At 46.9% G+C, this 23,105-nt stretch overlaps 1 protein-coding gene across 9 annotated transcripts in view; it reads left to right on the forward strand.

The window, feature by feature from the left end:
• The window catches only part of Hlcs (holocarboxylase synthetase), a 196,124-nt gene that overhangs the window by 34,688 nt on the left and 138,331 nt on the right, over positions 1-23,105 (forward strand). For 5 of the 9 annotated variants that reach the window (XM_027929202.2, XM_071615052.1, XM_071615051.1 and 2 more), the window contains 3 exons: positions 4,854-5,016; positions 6,103-7,070; positions 11,912-12,094. In XM_027929202.2, coding sequence (XP_027785003.2) covers positions 4,965-5,016; positions 6,103-7,070; positions 11,912-12,094 — 1,203 coding nt within the window. In that variant the 5' untranslated portion in view covers positions 4,854-4,964. Of the gene's footprint in view, positions 1-1,008; positions 1,187-4,853; positions 5,017-6,102; positions 7,071-11,911; positions 12,095-23,105 lie in introns of all 9 variants that reach the window. The other 4 variants (XM_071615050.1, XM_071615048.1, XM_027929201.2 and 1 more) reach the window with 1 other exon arrangement.

The raw sequence follows: 23,105 nt of genomic DNA on the forward strand, positions 1-23,105 counted from the left end.
ACCCAGCAACAGATAACCAGACCACTTGGGATCTCTCTTAAAACTTGGATCTTCCTCACCTCACGCCAGTGGGATGGGGATGTGAAGGGGGGAGAGCTTCACTGAATGCTAACACAGCACACCTGGATGGTGGGCCTCTAGTGCCTGTAGGACCAGAGAACACAATACCGAATGGTGTGTGACCACAAGGGTATTTCTATGATTTTCGTATCAACTCTCAGTTCTTGAGAAAATCAGAAGAGCCAGACCAGCCTTTTCCCTTGAGTGCCTGGTCAGTCCTGGCCTTGCAGTTCCACTTTCACATTCTCCCTGGGTCAGTTCATCGTTTCAGCTCTTGCTTGCTGTGGAGTGTGATAACCCTTTTGCTGGTACTTGATTTTCTAGTACCTTTTTCTTAAAAGCTCCATAGGGTGGTTTTTTTTTTTTTTTTTTTTTTTAACTCAATGAAACTGGAAATGAATTTTGGTACACTCTTATCCCTTTGCCAAACCTGAGAGCCCGAGACAGCCTCCTCCTTGGTGTCATGACTTCAAGTCCTTCACCTCCCTCTGTCCTGCCCTCCTTTCCTCTAATCAATCACTAGAACTTTTGGCTAAATAACATGCATTTAAAATGATTCTTAAGTGGAGAAATAACAGAGAAATTAGCAGCATCCCTTATCTGGCTCTGAGCAGAGCAATGAGTTGTTGAGTTTTTTGTTCCTGCAGCAGCTGGACTTCAGCTTGCCAACTGCAGCTGGGAAGGGTCACACCTGCTGATTTAACCTCTGTCTTCCTGGGCATCTTGGACAGGAGTTTTGAGTTGAGTGGAGCAAGTGCTCACGTGTGCAGTCATACGTTGTAACGTCAAGTCCAGAGCTCTGGTCATGGAACAGATTTCTGCATGCTGCTTGTAAGAGGAAATCCCTTGGTTTAGGGGCAGCCAGGGCTTCCTTAGCTTTGATCTTTGGGAGTAAGCTTCTGCTTGACGACTTCTTTCTTTCTCTACCCCTTTGTCTCTGTCTCATAGAGCAAATTTGAAGTGTCCTGTTTGCTTTTAACCGCTGGAAAGCAGATCCCCCCACCCCCGGACGAAGTATCAGTGACAGTGAGGCTTCACTTTGATCAGAGCATGCAGCGCTACCTGAAGGAGTTCGCATGGTCTGTGGCTCAGGGATTGCGTTCCTAGAGACAGGAAGCGCACTTAGGTGAGGTCACAATTGCAGGCTGAGAAACTTGATCAGGGATGTGTGTGGATGTTGCTCTTTGGCCTCTTTCTGCCCTTCCTTCCTTTGTTTGTCTCCAGCATCTCTCCTCCTTCTGAGGTGTGTGAGAATTTAATCCTTGGCTCCTGCCAGAGCAGGGTGCTGACTCAGTGTTTGAATCACTGAATCTGAATCTGGCTGGCTTCCTGTTGGCTCACGCTCCCGTGCTCCCTCTCCATAGCTGTGGCTACAAGAGCTCCCCCCTCGCATATTCCCCACTCAGCCTCTTCTGAAAAGCCTGCCCTGGCCAGGCGACAGCTTATCTTCCCTTCCTCCTCAATCCAAGTCCTTTCCCTACTCCCATAGCTGGAGATCAACGCAGACTTTTTTCCAAGTAGCAAACTCCAACTCTCACCCTGCATCTAATGTCAGTTTTGAAAATGTAGATTCTGCCCAAAGGCTGGTGGTCAGGCTGGCCCCGCTCCCCAATCCTACCAGCTGCACTGGCTCTGGGTCAGGAGGTGGCAGGAGAGGGGATAAGGTGCAGGGAGGATATGAATACAGCTGAAAGAAAATCCTGGGTTTCTTTCTCCAAGTAATTTAGACCATTATTAGGTTGCACATAAGGGCCTACATTTATTATTTCTTATCCTAAGCCAGTGTTTCCCAACCTTCCCCCCGCCGTTATTGTTCCTCTAAGGAGAAAAATTAAATTTCACTTCTAAAGAGAGAGACAAAAGACCAAGGAACAAGATTTTGTGGGGCAGGGTTGAGCTTTGGTGGTGCCCTGAACCACTGCAGTAGCTAAGATTTTTTCCACTCCTTCTCCCAAGAACCAGCTTTTGTCCACTGACAGACTTGCTCTGAGGACTTCATGTTTTGGAATAAGAGAACCTCCTTTTGAACCAGGCATCTCACCGGATGGTTTATTCTATTTGGTTGTCCCAGTAACCTTCCCAGGTCAGTTCTTTTCACCTCCATCGCACAGACAGGCGGTCGAAGCTCAGAGGAGTTGAGTGACTTGCTCAGGCCACCTGACCATTAACCAGAGGAGCCAGGATTCAAGTCTGGGTGTGGAAACAAGTGCACTGCCTTGACTCTTCTCTTTAGATGTAATTTATACACTGTGAAGTCCTCCCTTCTAAAGGATACATACAGTTCATTTAGTTCAGTAGTTTTGGGTATACTCACAAGGTTGTGCAACCATCACCAATATCTAATTCCAGAACATTTTCATTACAACCCCCCCAAAAAAAAATTCGTGTGCCCATCAGCAGTCAGTCCCTGCCCCTGCAACCACTCACCTGCTTTCTAACTATAGATTTGCCTGTTTAAATGTTCTGTGTAAGCAGACTCCTATGTGACCTCTAGTTACGGGCTTCTTGGAGTGGTATACTCCAGGTGCCTTTGTGCTGTAGAGGTGTGAGGCTTCATTCTTTCCATGGCTGCCTGATACTCCATAGCATGCTTTGTGCATTTGGTTTATCTCTTCACCTGTGGAAGGACCTTTGGATTGCTTCTGCTTTTGCTATTAGAGATAATGCAGCTGGGAACATCTGTGCACAAGTGTTTTTGTGTGGGCATGTTTTTTAATCTCTTAGATATACACTTGGGGGTGGAATTGCTGGATCTTGTAGTCACTCTGCATTTAACCTTTTCAGGAACTCACACCCTTCCCAAGTGCTGCACTACTTGACATTTCCACTAGCAGTGGGTCAGAGTTCCCGCTTCTCCTCATCCTCGGCACTTGTTACGGTTTATGTGTTTTTTCTTATAGTCACACTGGTGGTTTGAAGGTGGTATCTCATTGTGATTTTGGTTTGCCTTTCCTTAATGACACTGGAGCATCTTTTCATGTGCTTATTGGCATTTGTGTGCTTTCTTTGGAGAAATGTCAGTTCAAGTCCTTTGCCATTTTAAAATTAGATTGTCTCTTTATTGTTGGGTTGTAGGAATTCTTAGGCGACTCACAAATATTTTTTCCTATTTTTCTATGTTTTTCACTTTTTTGATAATGTCCTTTGAAGGACAAAAATGATTGAAGTTCATTTTATTGTTTTATTTTGTTGCTTGGACTTTGGGGATCATATCGAAGAAACCATTGTCTGTCAAAGGTTCTGACAATTCCCGCCTGTTTTTTCCTGAGAATTTTGTAGTTTTAGCTCCTAAATTGAGGTCTTTGATCTGGTTTGATAGTTTTCCATCCCTGGTGTAGGTAGGCCCATCTTCATTCCTCTGCAAGTGGATACCCTGTTGTACCAGCAGCGTTTGTACCAGAAGCTTGAAAAGACTTATTTTCCCACTGAATCATCTTGGTGCCCTTGTCTAAAATCAGCTTTCACACGTAGGTGATTTTATTTCTGTGCTCTCAGTTCTGTTCCGCTGCTCTCTGCATCTTTCCTCAAGCCAGCTGGGCCTCGACTTTTGGAGCCCAAGTTTCCTGGGTAGTAGGTCCTCTCAGGGCAGACGGGGATTGACTTGTGGGAGTCCCTCTCATTTCTGGAGGTTGGAATTTGTCCTAGCGCTTGGTCTGGCATTATCTGGACAGTCCTTCAGTACTTTTAAGGTGATATTTTATTCATTTAATCCAGCATTTTTTCCTAGTTTTCATTAGGAGTTCTAAAATCATAGCCCACCCACCTTAAAAAATGAAACTCACAATGATCTGTCTCTGGTTATGAATTTGGGGCAGTATATCCCTGACAAGACGATTTTGGAGAGTAGGGGATCATTCATGGCATCTTAGAAGGAAACTAGGATGCTCACTAGTGCCTTTGGAGCCAGGTGATCACTAACAGAAGCAGCGTTCATTGGTTGAGCACTTCCCTCAGCCCCAAGCTTGGAGGCCTTGTGTATGCTGGTTAATCTCAGGAACACTAGAAGCCTATGAGATGGTAGGTATTGGGGTTGTTTTACAAAGGAGGGAGCTGGGAAGTGCTGAGGCTTGTCTTGGGGCAGGTGGGCGGGGTTTGACTCAGGGCCGGCCCCTCCCTCCAACAGGCGCCCTCTTCACTGGAAACCCTCAGAGAGATTGTAGGTGTTCCATGGCCCAGTGCCAGATTCTTTTGGAAACACTTGTGTTGGGAATGTGAACTGTCTGTGGAGGGCCTGATGGTCATTCCCATGTGTATATGCTGCAGGAATCATGGGGCAGCCTTTTGAACAATCCTGATTCTTGAGCGTCAACTCCGGAGTCTAAAGTAGTAGGTAGGGAGCCTTGGTCAGGAACTGGAGGTTTTGGCATGTTCCCAGGTAGGTCTATTGCACTTGGCCTTGGGCCACACTTGGAGAAGAGCCGGTCGACAGGTTGCATGTTAAACCGCTGGGTGCTGTGGACTGGCTGTTATCACCTATACCCAGTCACTAAAGGACAGTTTTTTCATATTCTGGGGAATGGTCCTTCCCCTTCAGTTCCTGAAAGCAGCTGAGACCTCAGTTACTTTTAAAGGAGAAAGCTATATTCATGTTTTGTAAGCTCTGTTGTCTGGTAGAAATGAGAATATTTGCAAAACGTTGATGTTAATAAAATGCAATGTCCAGTAATTTGCTAAACCTGACTGTAATTTAGTGGTGAGGAGCCTAAAGGGAAGAATGTGGTGTCTGGCCATTTTAGAAATGAAAAAGCTCAACTTCTCTTTTCCATCCTCCCCTCTCACCTGCTTCCTCCCAGATTGTGAAGTGGTCTGACTGCTGCTTGCCGTTAGCCTGCAGACCTGGGGATCCCTACCAGCTAATTGCTGAAGCAAGCGTGGACAACTTCAGCAAGTTGGGAGTGGCATTCATGGAAGACAGACTCCAGATGGATAATGGACTGGTGCCCCAAAAGATCGTCTGTACGTAACTTTAGGAAATGTTTCCGTCCTGTGGCGGAACGTCCTAGGTTGTCAGCATATGGACTCTGGAGTGCTGCTGTTGGTGTAACTTAGGGCAGTGCTTGGTTTTAGTTTGATTCAGAAAACTGATTTGATTTAACGAGGAAAGTATATGATTCACACAGGTGTTGAGGTTTTTTGGGGTCAGGGGATGTATCTTTAGTGTTTAATTAAAAACCAGGGTTTTTCATAATTGTAATATCTGTGACATAGCATCCATATTGGATGACTTATAGTGTTTATTTTACATAACATAACACAATATAATGGTTCTCGCCTATAGTTCTGACTGAAAGAGATTAATAGCCAGTTGTACCATGAAGTTCTAAATCTAATGGCTTTTTACTTAAATATGCATTTCACAGTTTTGGACAGGTCTTTTTTCAGGAAGCACATGACCTGCTTTCCTTAGGCTTGTGTGTGGGCTTGCTGTCTGTGACGCTTTCATTTGTTTCAGGGGCAAGTAAGTGCCACTTATTGGCTCTGGAAATCTGATTTACCATGCACACGTGCCTAATATCGTGTCCCATGTGCAGAAAGCAGTAAATACCTGTTTTTTGGATTAGTTATTGTAAGCTTATGTTGCACTGGATAGACCTTTTCCCAGATCCTCTGAAGTGTCCTGTGCATGACTCCTCCTGGGGCGTGCTTGGGTAGGGTCCGTGAATGTGTCCTTTTTATTCCTCAGTTTCAGTGTCATGTAGGAGAATAACAGCCTAGCCTAGTTGAATCTCTAATAGGCAAAATCTCCTCTCTTAATCTCACCTTCTTCACCAGTCAAGAAGATGATCTGGGTTCTGATTTGAGTAGGAAGGATGTGGAAGTCAGGAATTTCACTGGGGGTCTTCAGGAGCACCCTTCCAGCTGGTGGCAGCGATTGTGTGGCTCCCAGGGATGCCCAGAGTTGAGGTGGGGATGTGAGTGGGAGCTTGCGGGTGGCTCTGCCGGAATATAGGTGGCAGAATGTGGAGAGCTGGTGAGGTTCTTTTGCCAGCTGCATGACAAATAAGTGCTGATGAGCCCTCTGTGATTTTTCCTGTATGCCAGCCGTGCACTTGCAAGACTCTGCTCTGAAGGAACTCAAGGATCAGGCTGTACACAAGCAAGCCCAAGTCCTACAGCCAAACCCTGAACCCTCCCTGGAGACCAAGCCTGCACGGGACTTTATGGAGCACCCTGGCAAGGATGACCCAAAGGCTCTTCCAGAAGGTTCTTCTCTTCCAGAAGGTTCTTCCAAGCCGAGGAGGGGCAGTGCCTCTGGGAGTGAGCCTCCTGGGGACAGTGAGCAGGGAGCGGGCCCTCTGGAGCATTTTCACCTCCACCTGTCTAGTTGCCACGAATGCTTAGAACTTGAGAATAGCACCATTGAGTCGGTCAAGTTTGCATCTGCAGAGAACATTCCAGACCTTCCCTATGATCATGGCAGCAGTTTGGAGGGTGTTGCCGATGAGATCTGCCCTAAAGAAGAAGGGAGGAGAGTCAACATCACGGGAAAGGCACCCAACATCCTTCTGTACGTAGGCCCCGACTCCCAGGAGGCCCTCGGGCGGCTTCAGCAGGTGCGGGCCATCCTGGCTGACTGTGTGGACGCCGACAGCTATGTTCTGTACCACCTGCAGGAGGAAAGTGTGCTCAGGGACCCATGGCCAGACAACTGTCTGTTGTTGGTCATTGCCACCAGGGAGCCCATCCCTGAAGACCTGTACCAGAAGTTCCTAGCCTATCTTTCTCAGGGAGGGAAGGTACTGGGCCTGTCTTCATCCTTCACGTTTGATGGCTTGCAGGTGACAAGCAAGGGTGTGCTGCAGAAGACAGTCCAGAGCCTGGTTTTCTCCAAGGCTGACCAGAGCGAGGTGAAGCTCAGCGTTCTGAGCAGTGGCTGTGTTTATGAGGAGGGCCCCGGGAAGCAGCTCAGCCCTGGAAAGCTCCAGGGCCACCTGGACAATGAGGACAAGGACAGGATGATCATGCAAGTGCCTTTTGGAACCTGCGGAGGGGAAGCCATTCTTTGCCAGGTACTGAGTTGGTGTGATGCTGTTGGGTGTCTTTGGGGAGGAGAATGCTCTTGAAGGCTGTATGTATATAGGTCTCAATGCCGTGTGCCGTGGTGCTGGGGACAGAGGCCAGGGCCTCACGTGAGCTAGGCAAGTGCTCCTCCGCTGAGCCTGCCTGGCCTACTGGGCACTTTTGACTCCAGCTGAGAGTTGTTCTGATGGTGAGGGGAAGTTTAGTTTGGTCCAGGGCTTTAGTGAAAACCCCGACGAGCCACGTGTCGTGAAGGAGGCAGGAGGCAGGAGGGCTGCTGGCTAAGCAAGCGTTAGCCCGGAAGTTCTTTCTTGTTCCCATCTTTACTGGTTGCAGTCTTTCTAAAACACGTTAGTCTAAAACACATTGCCTTCAAGTACACGCTGGGTAATATCAGGAGCCTTTATTTGATGTGGGAAGTTGGAAGACTCAGGGGTGGTGATTCTAGACATCAGTGACATCTTGTTAAAATATTGCAGTCAGTCGTGGAGGGAGTTAGGGTTAGAAACATCCTCCAATCCACAGTTCCTTTCTGTCACTCTTAAAACTAAGCGTTGAGGAAAACTTCCAAGTAAGAGGATGTGGAGCCTGGCCTGGTGGCGCATGTCCAGAGGCTTAGGAAGCTGAGGCAGGAGGATCACAAGTTCAAAGTCAGCCTCAGCAACTTAGTGAGGCCCTAAGCAACTCCCTGAGACCCTGTCTCAAAATAAAATATAAAAAGGGCTGGGGATGTCGCTCAGTGGTTAAGTGCCACTGGGTTCAATCCCCAGTACCAAAAAAAAAAAATAAGGTGGAAGTTGCGTAGATTTATAATGGCATACTCATATAGAGGTAAGGAGAAAACGGAAAAAGGACAAGAGAAATGCAGATTTCCTTCCCAAGCTTAGGAAGTCCTTGGACTCTTCTGCGGTTTCCCCTTTGGCTTTTTGTTGTTGGGGGCAAAGTCACAGACGAGATCAGCATCATTCATCATCTACTACAAATCCTGAACACTGAGTGCACAAGTTTTTAGAGGAATGCTCCCTCCTCAAGGCACCAGGATCTAAAGAGCTGAGGAGATGAAGGTGTTTTGCCCAGAAGGCTCCCAACGGTGGCCGTCCTGGATTTGGTTTTATTTATTGGGTTTGAGAATCGTTTACTTCCTCTGTTTCGTTTTCCTTTTGTAGGCCTTGTCTCTTTCCTGTCCCTCTGGAAGCTCCAATCCCCTGAGTTTTCTGAGCCGGTGCCCTTCCGGTGGGTCAGGTTGGTTTCTGTGCTATCCTAGAGCCCGCCCATCTTTTCTGATGAGAACTCGGACAGAGATGCTTAAGATTAAGAAATCCGAACATTGGTCCGGACGAATGTGTGTAATCCAAGTAGGTTTCCTGTAGGGCTGCAAGCCACCTGGGTTGGTTTTTGGAGTTCTAATAAATGTACCTCTTATCTTCTTCTCTGCAAATATGGTCACTATAGTAACTGTGCATTCTCAAAAAATCCACCTAAACACCCGACTTCCGAGAGCCATATTTCAGTTCTGAAGAGCGAATTTTACCGCCTCTGCATGCAGACTTGTAGTAGGAAATCGATTCGGCACTGTTGCGATCCACTTCTCCTAGTTACACAGACAATTTGTTGGCTGCACCATTTAAATTGACCCCATCGCTGTCGTAAAACTTGATACTGCAGTGCGTTGCCCGAGGACAAAAGGCAACATGATGCCGCTCCACACATCAGATTCCGAGGATTAGGATGCCATTTTTGATTTTAGATGACTTCCAGTCTTCTGTGTGACACGGTCCATGTTTCTTCCTCAGGCTGTGTCGCTATGACCCCTCAGCAGGATCAACCAGTAAATATTATAGTCTGGTCAGTTTCCTTTCTCTGTTCAGTTTCATCGTCTTCATCTCTGTGATTAATCTGGTGATGATGCAGCCCAGCATGAGGAGGAGAAGTACTGCAGGCAACACACAGCGGGCAGGCTGCCTGTTAGATGCCCGTTTGCTTTCAGTGATGCAGGAAAAAAGGACACATTTGGATGCTCGGGGTGCTGACCAAGTTTGCAGGGAAAATCTAAGGCCGTGGATTAAGGCTGTTGTTTGATTATCAAACGTATCAAGAGTTTGGCATGAAGTTGTTCAGATAAAGCTCAAAAATGGATCTAAAAAGGTTTTGTTTTGTTTTGGTACCAAGGATTGAACCCAGGGATTCTTAACCACTGAGCCACATCCCCAGCCCTTTTTAAAAAAATATTTTATTTAGAAACAGGGTCTTGCTCAGTTGCTTAGGGCCTCGCTAAATTGCTGAGGCTGACTTTGAACTTGTGATCCTCCTGCCTCAGCACCGAGCTGCTGGGGTTACAGGCATGGGCCACTGCGCCCAGCTAAGATTTTTTTGTTTTCTTATTGAGCTTTAACTCAGGGCAGGATTGGTTCTGCTTTTATAGTAGAGTTCCCAGCCATGGCTTCATCAACATTTGGGGCCTAATAACTCTTTGTGGGGAGGGATGGTCCCTGTGCATGTTAGGATGGTTGGCAGGATCCCTTGGCTCTGCCTACTAGAGGCCTTTAACCCCATTTGTAGCTGGAGATGTTCTAACTTTCAGTCCAATTGAAAAGCCTGATGTTTAGAAGCTGAGTTATGGAGATGGGCCTGTCTCTGTGGTAGTAATTTTATAAGCAGAGGGTGAGACTTAGGTTTGACACCGTGGAGAACCAGTTACACACCTGACACACATACCCATGGTGCTGTTCTGTCCCTTATTAACAGCACAGAGCCAGATGCAGCCTCTTTTCTCATGGCACCTAAACCTTTTCTTGAGGTGCAAAGGATTGAACCCAGGACCTGGTGCATGCCAGGAGGTGTCCTACCACTGACCTACACCCCAGTCCAGCATCTAGCATTTTTTTGTTTCTTTTTAAATTTTATTTTTGGTACCAGGGATTGAACCCAGGAGTGCTTACCACTGAGCTACAACTTCAGCCCTTTTTATTTTTTGAGACAGGGTCTTTAACTCAGGACAGGATTGGTTCTGCTTTTATAGCAGAGTTCCCAACCATGGCCCCTATCAGCACATTGCTTAGGGCCTTGCTAAGTTGTTGAGGCTGGCCTCGAACTTGTGATCCTCCTTCCTCAGCCTCCAGAGTTGCTGAGATTACAGGCATGTGCCACACAGGCCCAGCACCTAAAATCTTAAGATAGTAAGTAGAAGTGTTTTCCCCATTCAGTGGCTTGTCTCCTGGAACTCAGAGGCCTAATGGTGGCTCAGTGGATGGATTCCCCCTCGGTGTCCTTCTCGTGTGAGGATGAGTTCAGCACGTTTCACTGCCCCAGCTTCTAGAATATTCTGTGTATTCACCCCATCCAGTGAATTCATGTGTGTTCACTCAGTGCCTCCCCCTCTCCCTGAGCTCTGGCGGGAACAGAACTGTGCTTGTTTTATTTCTCCTTCATTTTAACTCTGGGCATGTTAACCCCCAGGATGGCCACCTGCTCACTTGAAGGAAGTGTGTCGTCCACTGTGGTGCGGCTTGTCCACCAGCCTGGCTGTGTCCACTTGAGAGCAGAGGCCCATCTTGGGGCAAGGAGACAGGAGTACACAGATCCCACCCATGCTCCACTTTCTGCCTCCTCCCTGCCCAGGGCTGTCTGGAGGACAGGCGGGACCTGCTGCCCACTGACAGGCGTGCTCAGTCTGTGGGGGAAGCCCCAGCCACTGATGCCTAACTGGAGTGTGGGGACCATGTTGGACAGTGTTCCGCAAACCTTTTCAGATGTGGCCTCGATGTTAGCATCTGGACCATTGTAGACAATATATTGGGACAGAGTATTTGGCTTGGTCAGAGCTCAGGTGGGAATCGAGAGTTGTGCAGGTACCCGAAGGCTGGCACCTTGCTGTTTATTTTCCTAATCTTCAGGTCAGAAGGTCTCCATACAGTGGACAAAAACCAAGTAAAGCAAACTAGTTCTGGTCACTTTGCTGGTATCCTGGCAGCTCTAGGTTTTAAAACACAACTAAAATCTGATCTCAGGGGAGCTGGAAGTTCCAGTGTGCAAGACAGAGGTTGGTGGATTTGATTTTCACTGAACAGCAGGTCTGGGTAAGCACATGAGGCTCTGAGTCTTAGAATTGCACCAGGTCGAGGAGGCCCGTGTGGGGGGCCAGGAGGCGCCCTGTGTTTCAGTTCCTACAGATGCTCCCCATGCTGTCCTCCAGGGGTTGCTTCCCAGTTGGACTGACGGACAGGGTGGAAGTGCTCAGCTTGGCCCTCTGCCTCTCTGCGTGAGCTCAGTAGCACCTCATTTAGGCGCTCAGCACAAGCATACTGCAGGTGACTTAGGCTTACAACCAACTTAAAGTGACTTGCCCAAGGTCACACAGCTGGTGATAAAAATCAACCTGTAAAGAGTTTGATAACCCCTCAGGGTTGACTCTACCCAACTTCTCAGCCTGGCAGCAACAAGTGCAAGAGGCCCTCCAGGGCCCAGTGTGGTAGCACACACCTGTGATCTCAGCAACTTAGGAGGCTGAGGCAGGAGGATCACAAGTTCATGGCCAGCCTGGGCAACTCAGGATGTTAACCCCCAGAATGGCCACCAAAATAAAAATTGAAGATGCTTGGGGAAGTAGCTCAGTGGTGGAGCACCCCGGGTTCAGTCCCCAGTAACACCACCACCACCACCACCACCAACAACAACAACGTTTTTATTGCCATTACTTTTCAGATATTCAGGTCCTGAGTTTATATTGCTGTTGGTGAGGAGAGGGATTCACACTCACTTTTAGAAAACCCGTTGAAGAAGCTCTCTGAGACTGTAAGTGGCTTGATTTAACAAGTGTTGTCTTTTTGTCCAGGTGCACTTAGAACTACCTCCCAGCTCCTTCATGGTGCAGACCCAAGAAGACTTCGACCTGCTGAAATCCAGCAACATGAGAAGATACGAAGTCCTCCAGGAGATCCTCTCGGCCCTGGGTGTCAGCTGTGACCTGCGAGAAGCTCCTGCCTTAACGCCCCTGTACCTGCTATTGGCTTCGGAGGTGAGTACCTCATACCCCGCTCTGTGGCTGTTTCCATTGGCTTTGATGTTGATTTTTATTGTGATTTTCCATTTCTGCTTTGACTTTGAGTTTAGGAACCCTCTTACTGATGTGCGGGTGTCTCTGACTTGTTTTGGTGTGCGTAGGTAAGGGAGGTGGAGAAGACTGGAATTCAGGAGGTGTCAGGTCTGCAGGTTATGACCCGTTTTAGGGGGAGGATCCCTGTTGTGTGTGTCGAGAGTGAACAGTGCCCCTCCACATCTGTGGGCTCTGCATCTGAGGGTGTAGCCAACCAACTGCAAAAGATAGTGGAGAAATTAATTGTCTCTACTGAGCACGTGCAGACTTCTCTCCTGTCCTCACTCCCTAGACAACACAGTGTGATACTACTCACACAGCACTCACGTTGTGGGAGGTGTGACAGGTCATCTGGAGATAATTTAGGGGATTCAGAGGATATGTGTAGGTTAAATGCAAATACTCTGCCCTTTGCTATGAGGGACCTGGGCACCTGTGGACCTCAGTGTGCATTGGAAGGCAATGCTGGACCCAGTCCCCCATGGATCCCGAGGGATGGCTCCATAATTGTTAGGGATCAAAACGAGTTATTTTGTTCTGGGCCTTCCTCAGCGTATCTTTGGATGAGAAAGTCCCAGCTTCCCTGTGTTTTGCAGACGTCTGCCATCTTGTGGCAGAAGTGCTCTGGATCTCCATCCCTGTCACTTGTGTCTAGAAGGAAAATGCCCTGAGCTGGGGATGTGTTTGGGGATTCTCTGGCCTCGGGTCTGCATTTGCTGCCTGTTGTTGAAGCCGGGTTTCGGGCAGGCCGCCAAATTCTACAGGTGTGTGTTCCTGCTAATCCCCTCACATGGCCCTGCCTGTCAGTTTCTTATTCCTACTGACAATCTGATTATCTTGGGGGTGTCTCTCCATTGTCTCCCCTTAACAGGCGGATCTGAGTTTAGTGATGTAACATGTAGTTTCAGAAAATACCCTGCTGCCCAAGTGATGTACACACCGGGTTCTCCTGCCCTCCCTTGAGAAGAACAAAACATACCCTTCGCCCCAACAGAGGGGCTAGAGAGGGCACTGTCTTCCTGACCGCTCGGGTCCTTGGCAAGCTGAATTTACAGAGGGATGCCATCTGCTCCTTGGAGAAGACAGATGTCTAACCCGAGAGCTGCCTTGCAGGATTCTGTTCTGAGGACAGAGTGAAATAATATCTGTGGAAGTTCTATGTGAATTATTATTAAATAACAGCTTATTATAATAATATAATATCATAACAACAATTTATTTTAATAAAATACAATCATGTACTATATGATTATATATAATATGCATTATGTATGATATAAAGAATTATTATTTAAATAACAATGTAATAATGAGTATTATAGGTTGTTGGGAGGTTGAATGAGTTAAAGTTTAGAATGTGCTTGACCAGTGCCTGGCACCTAGTCTAGAAAAACCAAAGGTAATGAGTTTAATTTTAAAAATTAATAGTACAGCAACGAGGGCTGGAGTTGTGGCTCAGTGAAGGAGAGCTTGTCTGGCATATGTGAGGCCCTGGGTTCAGTTCTCAGCACTGCATATAAATAAATAAGGGTCCATTGACAACTAAAATAATATTTTTTAAAATGCAGCAATGGATTGTTTCTTGTTTAAGAAACATGCTCTTGCTGTGTTTTCCTCACCCAGCTCTTGACAGCTTGCCCTGCTCCTGATGTATGCTCTGGGAGTTATGGTGTGGCTTTTGTTTGTACCTTCATCTCAGGAACTCAGAATTCCCCGTCTTTCATCTGTTTCATGCATTCAGATACTAGAAGGAAAAGCACCACTCTGTTGTACAGAAACACCACAATAAAGCCATCTGCGGCATTTCGGGTCCTGTAGACAAGCCCCTTGGAGGAGGGGCCGGGCCCTGTGGGTGAGGACTGTGGGTCCTGGGGGAGTGTGACGTCACGGTCCTGAAGCTTCTCCCTCCTTTCCTGAGCTGGACTGGACGGGGAGGGAGTGCCTGTCTGCTCCGAGGCTCCCCCCCACGTGGACCAGGCTGGCCTTGGTAGTGCTCCCTCACTTTTCCTGGGAGCTCTGACCATGGTGGACTCGGGACTGGGACCTTGGGACTCTCGGACTGAGAACAGAGAGGAAAGAGTGGCCTGTGAGCAGACTTTTGGAACACTGGTCTTTTCTGGTATATATATATATATATATATATATATTTAAGTTGTAGGTGGACACAATACCTTTATTTTATTTTTATGTGGTACTGAGGATTAAACCCAGTGCCCCACGCATGCTAGGCGAGCACTCTATCTTTGAGTCACAACCTCAGCCCATTCTGGTGTATTCTTTAGGTGGGCATAACGGAAATACCCAAGCTGAAACTTTGTGTTATGCGTCTACTTACCTTAAAACATATTTTTGTCTTTCCAGTTATTTAAACTGCCTGGGGCAGCAGGTGTGGGAAAAAATTTTCCCCTATTATTGATCAATTGGGGGAATATTGATTCGCCCTTCATAAACCAGGCGAGGCTGGTTAAAGCAAGCGTTGCTCTGTGGACACACAAATGCTCCCTACCAGCCCCACCTTACATACCAGCCTCAGAAATGTTGGGTCCTGCTTTGGTCTTCTTGGGTGTCTCTGCTGTGGACTGCTTTTTTCTCCTATTTGCTCATTTCTGGCTGCACTCCGTGAAGGAACAGTGTGTGTGTGTGTGTGTGTGTATACGCATGTATGCACACACTTGAACATATTTTTATTTTTGCTGTACTAGGATTGCATGCCAGGCAAGTGCTCTTCCCTTGAACTAAGCCCCGAGACTATATCCATTCCTTAGTATTTATCAACTTCTCTTAAAAGACCTTGAATCTACTAAGAAGGACATTGTCAGAAGTTTAATATTATTTTCCAATGAATTTGAAAATAGATAAACTGAGATGGCCTTTCTGGAGGTGACCAGATGGTTGCTCTTGCTGTGGTTGTCCTGATGTCACTGAGGCTGAGACAGAGACACCTGAGTACCTAGTCTCGTGCTGCTGGATTCATATTTACAGACACAGACCCAAGAGTTGGGAATACAAGTGGGTTGTCCTTTAGCTTTCTTTCCTGTGGCCTTAATAGATCACATTGACGCCTGTGGGATTACGTTACATAAAGGGATGTTGGCACTGCCAACTGCTGGAATCACCTGTCCTAGAATTTCGATGTCTCAGGGTTTTGTTTCCTACTTCCTGGAAAATACTCTGCTGCTGTAAGCCAAGCTCCCACCACAGGGTGTCGCTGCTGAGCTAGGCTGCCTGCATATGGGCCCCTAGAACCACAAAGTAGTTCTTGAGAAATTTTTTTTTTCTCTCTTTATCAATGTCACCTAGTATAATTTAGAAGTTTTGCATTATTTTGGTGGCACGTTCTTTTAGGCCTGTAGAAATTATCTTAGTGTCATAGCTCATAATGACTTTGAGTTAGCATTTACCGTATACTAGGTCCTATTATTATAAAGAATATGAAAACAAAATGCATGCAGGAGTTACTTGAATAGTTTTACTGATCCCCAGCGAGTTGATACAGTTTGGTGCCCTCACCCTGCTCTTGACAGCGAGTGGCACAGAAGATCTATGAAGCCCCTGTGTGCTTCTATGTTACTGTGATTCAATGGAGAAGAATGGGGGAGTTCCACACAGGAGAAGCCCACCTGGCGGACATCGACCCACGTGATAGGGGTGTGTTCTGAGGCTCCACGCCACCCAGACTCCACAGCAAGTGTGAGACTCCTACTGGAACATCCCGCCACGTGTGTCTTCATGAGCGTCCCCTGCACAAGAAGCACAGGCAAGGCTGTGCCGTGGTGCGCCTCTGGGGGGCAGCTGGGCTTCCCTCTGACCAGAACCCCTCTTGTAATTCAGCCTCCCAGGGGCAGGGTCAAAATCTGGGCTTCAGCAGAGTTCTAGTACGTTAAACCATGAAGCCCACACCTCTGTCCACAGAATCAAGACTGGAAGGAAGTGTAGTACACTCACGTCTGTCTGTCTGTCTCTGTATTTCCCTGTCTACGTGTGTGTCCATGTATATATGTGTGGAGTAAAGTCTGATGGTGGGCTTGTGAGTGATTTTAATAGTCTTTTAAAACTTTCTGTTTTCCAAATTAGTACAATGGATGGATGTTACTTTTTATAATGAGCAAACCAGTTATTAAAAACTAAAAAACAAATTAGTGTATGTCATTGAACTTGGGAGTTGCCCCATGTATGGATAAAACTTGAATGTTAAAAGGTCAAGTGTCTTGCGTAGATATTGATACTTAGTGGATATTTGGCATCTGTTTAGTTATTTAAAAGGCTCAGCTTTGCTAGTAAATCACTCGACTCTGGTAAGTGGTGTGACCGATCAGGAGCTCTCGAGTTGGCGTGCGGTGCCTCGGGGAAGGTGCTTCTCGTGTTAGCTCCCAGTTTCAGTGCTAGCCCTGCTTGGCTGTCCCGTTTCTTGGGAGGGCTCTCTGGACATGACATGCTGCCCGCGGCTTCCTTTTTGCAGGTGTGGGTGGACTGAGAGACTGAGCCGACCTGTCGATGGGGGTGTTGTGAAGTGATCTTGCATGGCGGCCTCCATGCGGGTGGGGACTTTGCTGTGAGGAAGCGTGGTCGTGTTTATGGGAAACACTGATTTTGTAGGAAAAAACCCACAATTCTTTGATGTGTCATAGGATGATTTTAATAGATTTATTTTGTATAAAATTTGATTTTATAGATAATACAATTCTTCCCCATTTTAGAATCTAGCTGTCTTGTTTCTGGTCTCTGGTTCCATTTCCAGTTAATCTCTGCCAGAGTCAGGACAAAGGGGAAGAGGTCGTGCTACCCAGCCAGAGGGGTTCCTGTGGCAAGGCCAAGTGACAGGGACCTGTGGGATCCTGAATCCTTGCATGGGGACAGAGCCAGACCCCCACCTCCACTCCTGCAGCGTCACCTGCCAGTCCCTTTCCCTCTCCCATTGAGGCTGGAGGATGCAGCAGAGGGTGGGGAGAAGGTGGGCGGCTGTGGCTCTGGCTCTGGCCGTTCGCAGAGCTCCCTGAGCTTCCTCCTCAGCAACTGGGGAGCACAGATTTTTTTCCCCCTAAAATGAAAACTCTTGGAATTCCTTTGGGGCATTCATTGTGGCTAGGAACATAGGTGACCTGAGAAATGGAAGCCGGCAGGGGTCCTGTGAAGGGGTGTCCTGTTACTTCACCCTTGGGATCAAGATGTAACCATAACAAGAAGTGACAACTGAGTTTGTTATTGAAGTAACTGGGCAAAATCACCGTGGTGTGTATGTGTGTTGTTTTGGTGGTGTGGGATTGTGGAAGGGATAACACATGCTTAGGAACAAAAATGAGTTTCATTTTAATTCAACCCCAAGTTATTTACTCTGAAACTTCCTCCCTTTAAAAAACAGGTATTGTTGGCAAGAATATTTTGATATTTATCAATATAAAAAAAACTTGAAAAACTCCTACTATAGCCCCTTCTACCCAAAGAGTTCCTTTTTAAAAAAAAAATATTTTTTATTGTCCGGGCTTAGGTGTCCAACATGGTGTTTTGATCTACACATCTGTAGTGAAGTGGCAATGACTTTGCTAATGGTGTCTTTGTGAAGAAGCTCAGACTAAGTCACACCACGCAGTTCTCACCCCTCCCCGTCTAACAGACCACTTTATTTAGCAAACATTTGAGTCCCTACCGAGTGTAAGCCCCTTGCCGTGGGGGCTTCTGTGAGAGCATATTTCTGATCTTCGCAGCACGCTCTGGAGCTACACAGGCACCCGGGCTCAGTATCAGTAGCCCTGACCGGTGGGCAAGGCCGAGCAGAGCTCCTCAGCCTTAGGAGACGGGGGTTTTGTTTATTTGTTTAATATCTGGCAGTGCTGGGGATCGAGCCCAGGTCCTTGCCCGTGTCAGGCAAAAGCTCTGCCACTGAGCTTCACCCTCAGCCCAGAGACTGGGTTTCAACACAGAAGAGCGTGGTATAGTTTTCTAATGAATTAATTAGAATTCCCCTTTCAAACGAAGAACCAAAAACTTTGCCTGCAACTTTGACTTGTAGCATTTGGCCTGGAATCCTGGCCTCTGCTGCCTTTAGCCCTCGTTCTGAACCTGGCCGGCACAGAGGCGGCCAGCACTGCTCTGCCGTGCAGCTGAAATGCTCCTTTTTTGGAGACGCAAATAGGAGAGAGAAGCCAGAATCCCAGGTGCAGCCTGAATCGGTGCAGCCTGAATCCCTGCAGCCGCGGCTGCGGGGTGGCCGGGGGTGGCCGGGGGTGGCGGGGGTGGCCGGCTGTTTTACTGTACCGCAGCTGAGGCAGCTGGAGGATTAAGGCAAACATTCTAGAGCTTTTATAGCCAGGAGTGTTTTTATGCGTCTTTCATGTACCTCTCTCCTTTCTTCCTTCGCTCTTCACTGAAACTGGACATTTTCTGTTCCTTTTGACGGGCTTCCTGTTGTCACACGTAGTGCCCGGGGCAAAAGGCCTGATGCCTCTTGGTGTCAAAATGCAGAAGAAATCGTAGGTGGCGTGTTCCCCTTAGTTCGTTCTCAGAAGTCTGCTTTTGTGAGAAGGCTTTCCAGCTCCTGTGTGACCTCTTTGCTGGGATCTAGTTTCCACTGGCATGTCTCTAGCCTCCTGCGGAGTCCTTACTCCAGGGTAAAAATCGAGAGCGCAAATTGGGGCGACAGAGAAACATACTTGGTTGTTTTCCACTTTTCCTGAGTTCTGGGGTGGTTTGGCTTTCTCTCTGTTGTGATTTTGGGTCTGGGAAGGGAAGGTGGGCTCTGGGCTGGAGGGACATGCTGCCTAGCCGTTACCTTCTCGGAGTGGCACTGTGTCTAGGAAGGGTGGCTTTCTTTCCTCAGACTATTTATATCCACCATTTATATAGTCACAAATTCGTGGATGGGAAACAGGCTCTTTCAGAATAAAAAATTCTCCAAGACCAAATGCTTTTTGTCTTCTCCACTAGCTCCTAATAGCTGCCATGTGTGAGCGGGTATGGATTATGGCCCTACCTCCCGGGAAGTCGATTGAAGCTGTCTCTAGGAAATCTTGGAACATTCTTAACAGCAGATTTTTGTCTCCCAGGTCTAAAAAACACATCCCGGGGAACAAGCCCACACTGACACCAGGTTAGAGGGCATGGTCAAAGGTCCTGCGATCAGGTGCAGAAGCAAGGTTAGGTTAGAGGGGGAGGGTGCGCAGTGTCCCATGCGTGGCATCGGAACGGCCCTTGGAGGAGGCTGTCCCCGACCGCAGAGCCTGCATGTCAGTTCAGGAATGCTGGGGTCTGAGACCTGAGTGCTGTTTGATAAATCTACTCCTTCAGCTCTTGGGATGTGAATCGGAGTTTTCAGTCATGCTAATAGTTTGAGAATGTTCCTCCAAGTATGGTGCTGACCGTTTGGGAAAGTGCTGGCGGGTTTGGGGGGGTTCAGACCTGACAGGCAATTTGTGGGTGGAATGGTGTTGAATCCGGCCTTTCTCCTGCCTGAATGGGATGGTGGAGGCAGCCTCTCCATCTCAGGGTGCTGGAGTACCTCTGTCCTGGCCGCAGCTCAGCAGGGACACCAGGGCATGCAAGCACATTTCTCTGGCTTCTCTAGGAAAGCAGGACACACAGCCAAGGTTAGTTTGTCTATCTGTCCGTCTGTCCATTAGGCTCTTTCTCCTGCAGATAGAAGAGTGCTCATTTCTTCTCAGCTGTCTTCTCCGTGGTCTTCTCCAAGTTTGCTGCCTTGGCCCCACGGCCACCTGTGAGCAGGTGCGCGTGTCTTTCCAGGCACCGCAGGGCTGAGCTGAGCCGCACGCAGCGTCTAGGACTGCGTGTTTTAGCACCGATCCGCGCACTCCTGTTGCTTGGGGCATGAGCATTTTTGTTTCTTAAAATGTTTTTGGTCTTTGTTGTAAAAATATCTATGGAAGAAATGCTGGAGTCAGCAAATACATTTATCAAAACACGTTGTACACAATGAATAGATACAATTTTTGTCAATTAAAATAGATTTATTTTAGAAAGGAGAAATGTTGGAGTTGATGATAATTTCAGTTCTTAGTGGGAGACAGTATTCCTCATAAAAAGTTGTACAGTTTAAACTCCAAATCTTGTTTTTATAAGTTTATTCTGTTTTTTTTATGTGGTGCTAAGGATCGAACCCAATTCCTCCCACACATGCTAGGCAAGTGCTGTACCCCTGAGCCGTAACCCCAGACCTAAATTCCGTTTCATCAACTGAGGAACATGATTTTAAATAAGTACAACTTAGCCTTTAGAATATTTGTTTCTTCTTAGTGGTATTTCATCTTTTTCAATTTTAAGCATGTATGTTAGCGTATGGATGTGTAGAAATACACACATATGTACATTTATTTAAACTTACATTTATTTAAATAAATATGTATTTAACCCCATATATCCACTTTAATTAAAGCTGCAGGAGAAAATAAGATTACTGAACTAGAACCTGACCTTGTGGTTGCAGTCTTTTCCCTGTTGACCCTGGGGATGCCAAGGCATGGGCTGGAACATCTGGGCATTCTGCTGAGGGGAGATTCACAGTGGAAGGTGTGTGGCTACATGTTTCGGGCTAAGGGTGAAGAAAGGGCTTGCTTTAGTCCTGGACGGTTGTGCTTCAAGACTGAAATTCAGATTCTGACCGAGCAGAGGTGGGAAGGCATTATCCGTTAGCAGTCAGCAAGGACACCTGCTTCCTCCGACTGTTGGGATCACAGACCACAGTCTTTCCCGAGTACTGAGCTGCAGAAACTTGTGCTTTAAAGCCAACTTGCCTTCTGCATGCAAGGATCTGCTTTTCTGTGCTTTGGAAAAGCATCTGGCAAGTGGTTTTCATCTCTTTGAACAAAAGTGAATCCTACATACAGCTGTTATTGGAGAGCAGTTGAATGATGGCATTCATTAGTTTCCCTTCCCATTTTTAAAAGCTGATACATAAAAATATAAAAATCATACATATTTGTGGGGTACGATATGACGCTTTGATACACATGTACATGGTGTAGTGTTTAAATCCATTACCCCGTCCCATTTTAAATCTCTGTTAATAAAGATGTTAATCTTTTAAAAGAATCATCAAGCAGTGGTTTCATAAATTTAAAAAAGATGGCCAATTTTTGGAGAGTCGGGCATATCCAGACCCTGGCTCTCTGGAATGCCCAGGTTATTACCCGGCGGTATCACTTTCCACTGGTGGCCCTGATACACTGACGGTTTGTTTTTCTGCAGCTTTTTGGTCCATAAAAATGCAATGGAGGTCAAAAGTCTGTAATTTCAAATTCTCCCATTTGGGTATATTTTCCTTCCGTGATGTTGGGTTGGGTGTGGCATCTCAGATTGGCTAAATGAGCTCGTCAGAGGAGATGGCCTTTTAAAGGCCGGTCACCAAATTCTCATTGCAAAACAGTTTTGTCAGGAGGCAGGAGGACAAGACAGCCTTTCTGATCCTTTCCAGGCTCCGTGGTGTTTGCGCTGGTCTTGGCAAAGCTGTCAGACTACAAAACAATTTGATAAGGCAATTAGACTAAAAAACAAATTTTAAAAAGACTTTTTACGAGGTTCACATCAGTGTATCCTTTACTAAGAATTTGTGATGATTGCCATGTTCATTTTTATACTGGAACAACTTAGAATTGTCGATAGGTGCAGCTTCACAGTTGAGTACAATGAAAGAGTATTTTGCTTTCTGCTTACTTTTATTTACTTCAGGTTCTTTCTCAGATTAACTTTACTTTCAGTTTGAGAATCATGATTGCAGCGTGTAGGAGCCGCACATTTACAGAAGCTGCATTTTCCAAGTGTGTGTGCGTATTGTCTGTTTAAAATCTCGCTCTCCGTGTGGCCCTTGGGTTTTCCTGCCAGCTCACATGTTCTCTTGCTCCGTGGTGCAATTAAACCATAAGATACTGTCTTTAATGCAACTTCATGTTTGTCACAAAGTAATTTAAACGTTGCTTTATGTAATGTGTGTGGAGCGGGATCCACCTGCCTCGTCCTGCCAGGTGAGTGCTCTGCCCCTCTCTCCATTCCAGCCCTTGGTGGTTGCTGTCCTGGGGAACCTTAGGGCACTGTGTCTGTGTCGGAGTCTGGCAGGATGGACCGCAGGCCCAGCAGGAAGCCATGGACCGTCCCTTTCTGCTTCTCCAGTTTTTTGTTAGAATATACCAGCCCTGTCTCAGACATGGCGCAGAACGCGGTCACGCCTGGTGACAACTGCATTGTGTGTCTGTGTATGTACTTGTGGCCAGTTAGTACATTTGTGTTGGTTAATTCTCATATTTAAGGAAAGCTTTTTTTCTTTTGAAGTAGTTGTTGAACTGTGAAGATAAGCAAAAGAAAACATTTTGCAGAAAATTTCAGGTATACAGAAGTCAGTGGAGGAACCCGGTGAGCTCCCGTGTCCCCCTCAGTCCCCTCTGCCGTTACCAACATTTGGCCAGTTTTATTTCCTTCATTCCTGCTGCTCCTTCTGCTGAACTGTTTTGAACCAAATCCCAGATATTGTATTTCTCATCTGTGAAAATTTAAGTATGTGTCTCTAAAAGGTAAAAACTTATTTATATTTTATCTTCTTTCTTTATCACAAGACCTGTCACCCCTCAGGTAAAGCAGTTCCTTCCCATGATCAGATCTAGTTGGACTTTCTGATTCCAGGTGGCCTATGTGAAGACGGAGTGCACTGCCTGCACATTGCGTGTACGTGTTGGGCCCTTTGTAAAACAAACGGAGGAGGAAGAAACTAAGATGAGCCATTGTGACTTTTAGGGGGAAGGGATCTGGGAAGCTGATTTCTACATCTCTTTGAATGCAATATTTAGCCCCTTTTCATAAGGCCATTCTGAAAACAGCAGCAGTTGTGCAACATGCAGAACAGCCCTGCAGGCTGAAGTGCGTGGACTTTGTTCCGGGCGTTTCAGAGCTAGGCAGGAGCTTCTCACCCTTCCTTTTCTGCATGCTAAGTCGGGGT

The sequence above is a fragment of the Marmota flaviventris genome, chromosome 8, assembly GCF_047511675.1.
Source record: "Marmota flaviventris isolate mMarFla1 chromosome 8, mMarFla1.hap1, whole genome shotgun sequence".
NCBI classification, from domain to species: domain Eukaryota; kingdom Metazoa; phylum Chordata; class Mammalia; order Rodentia; family Sciuridae; genus Marmota; species Marmota flaviventris.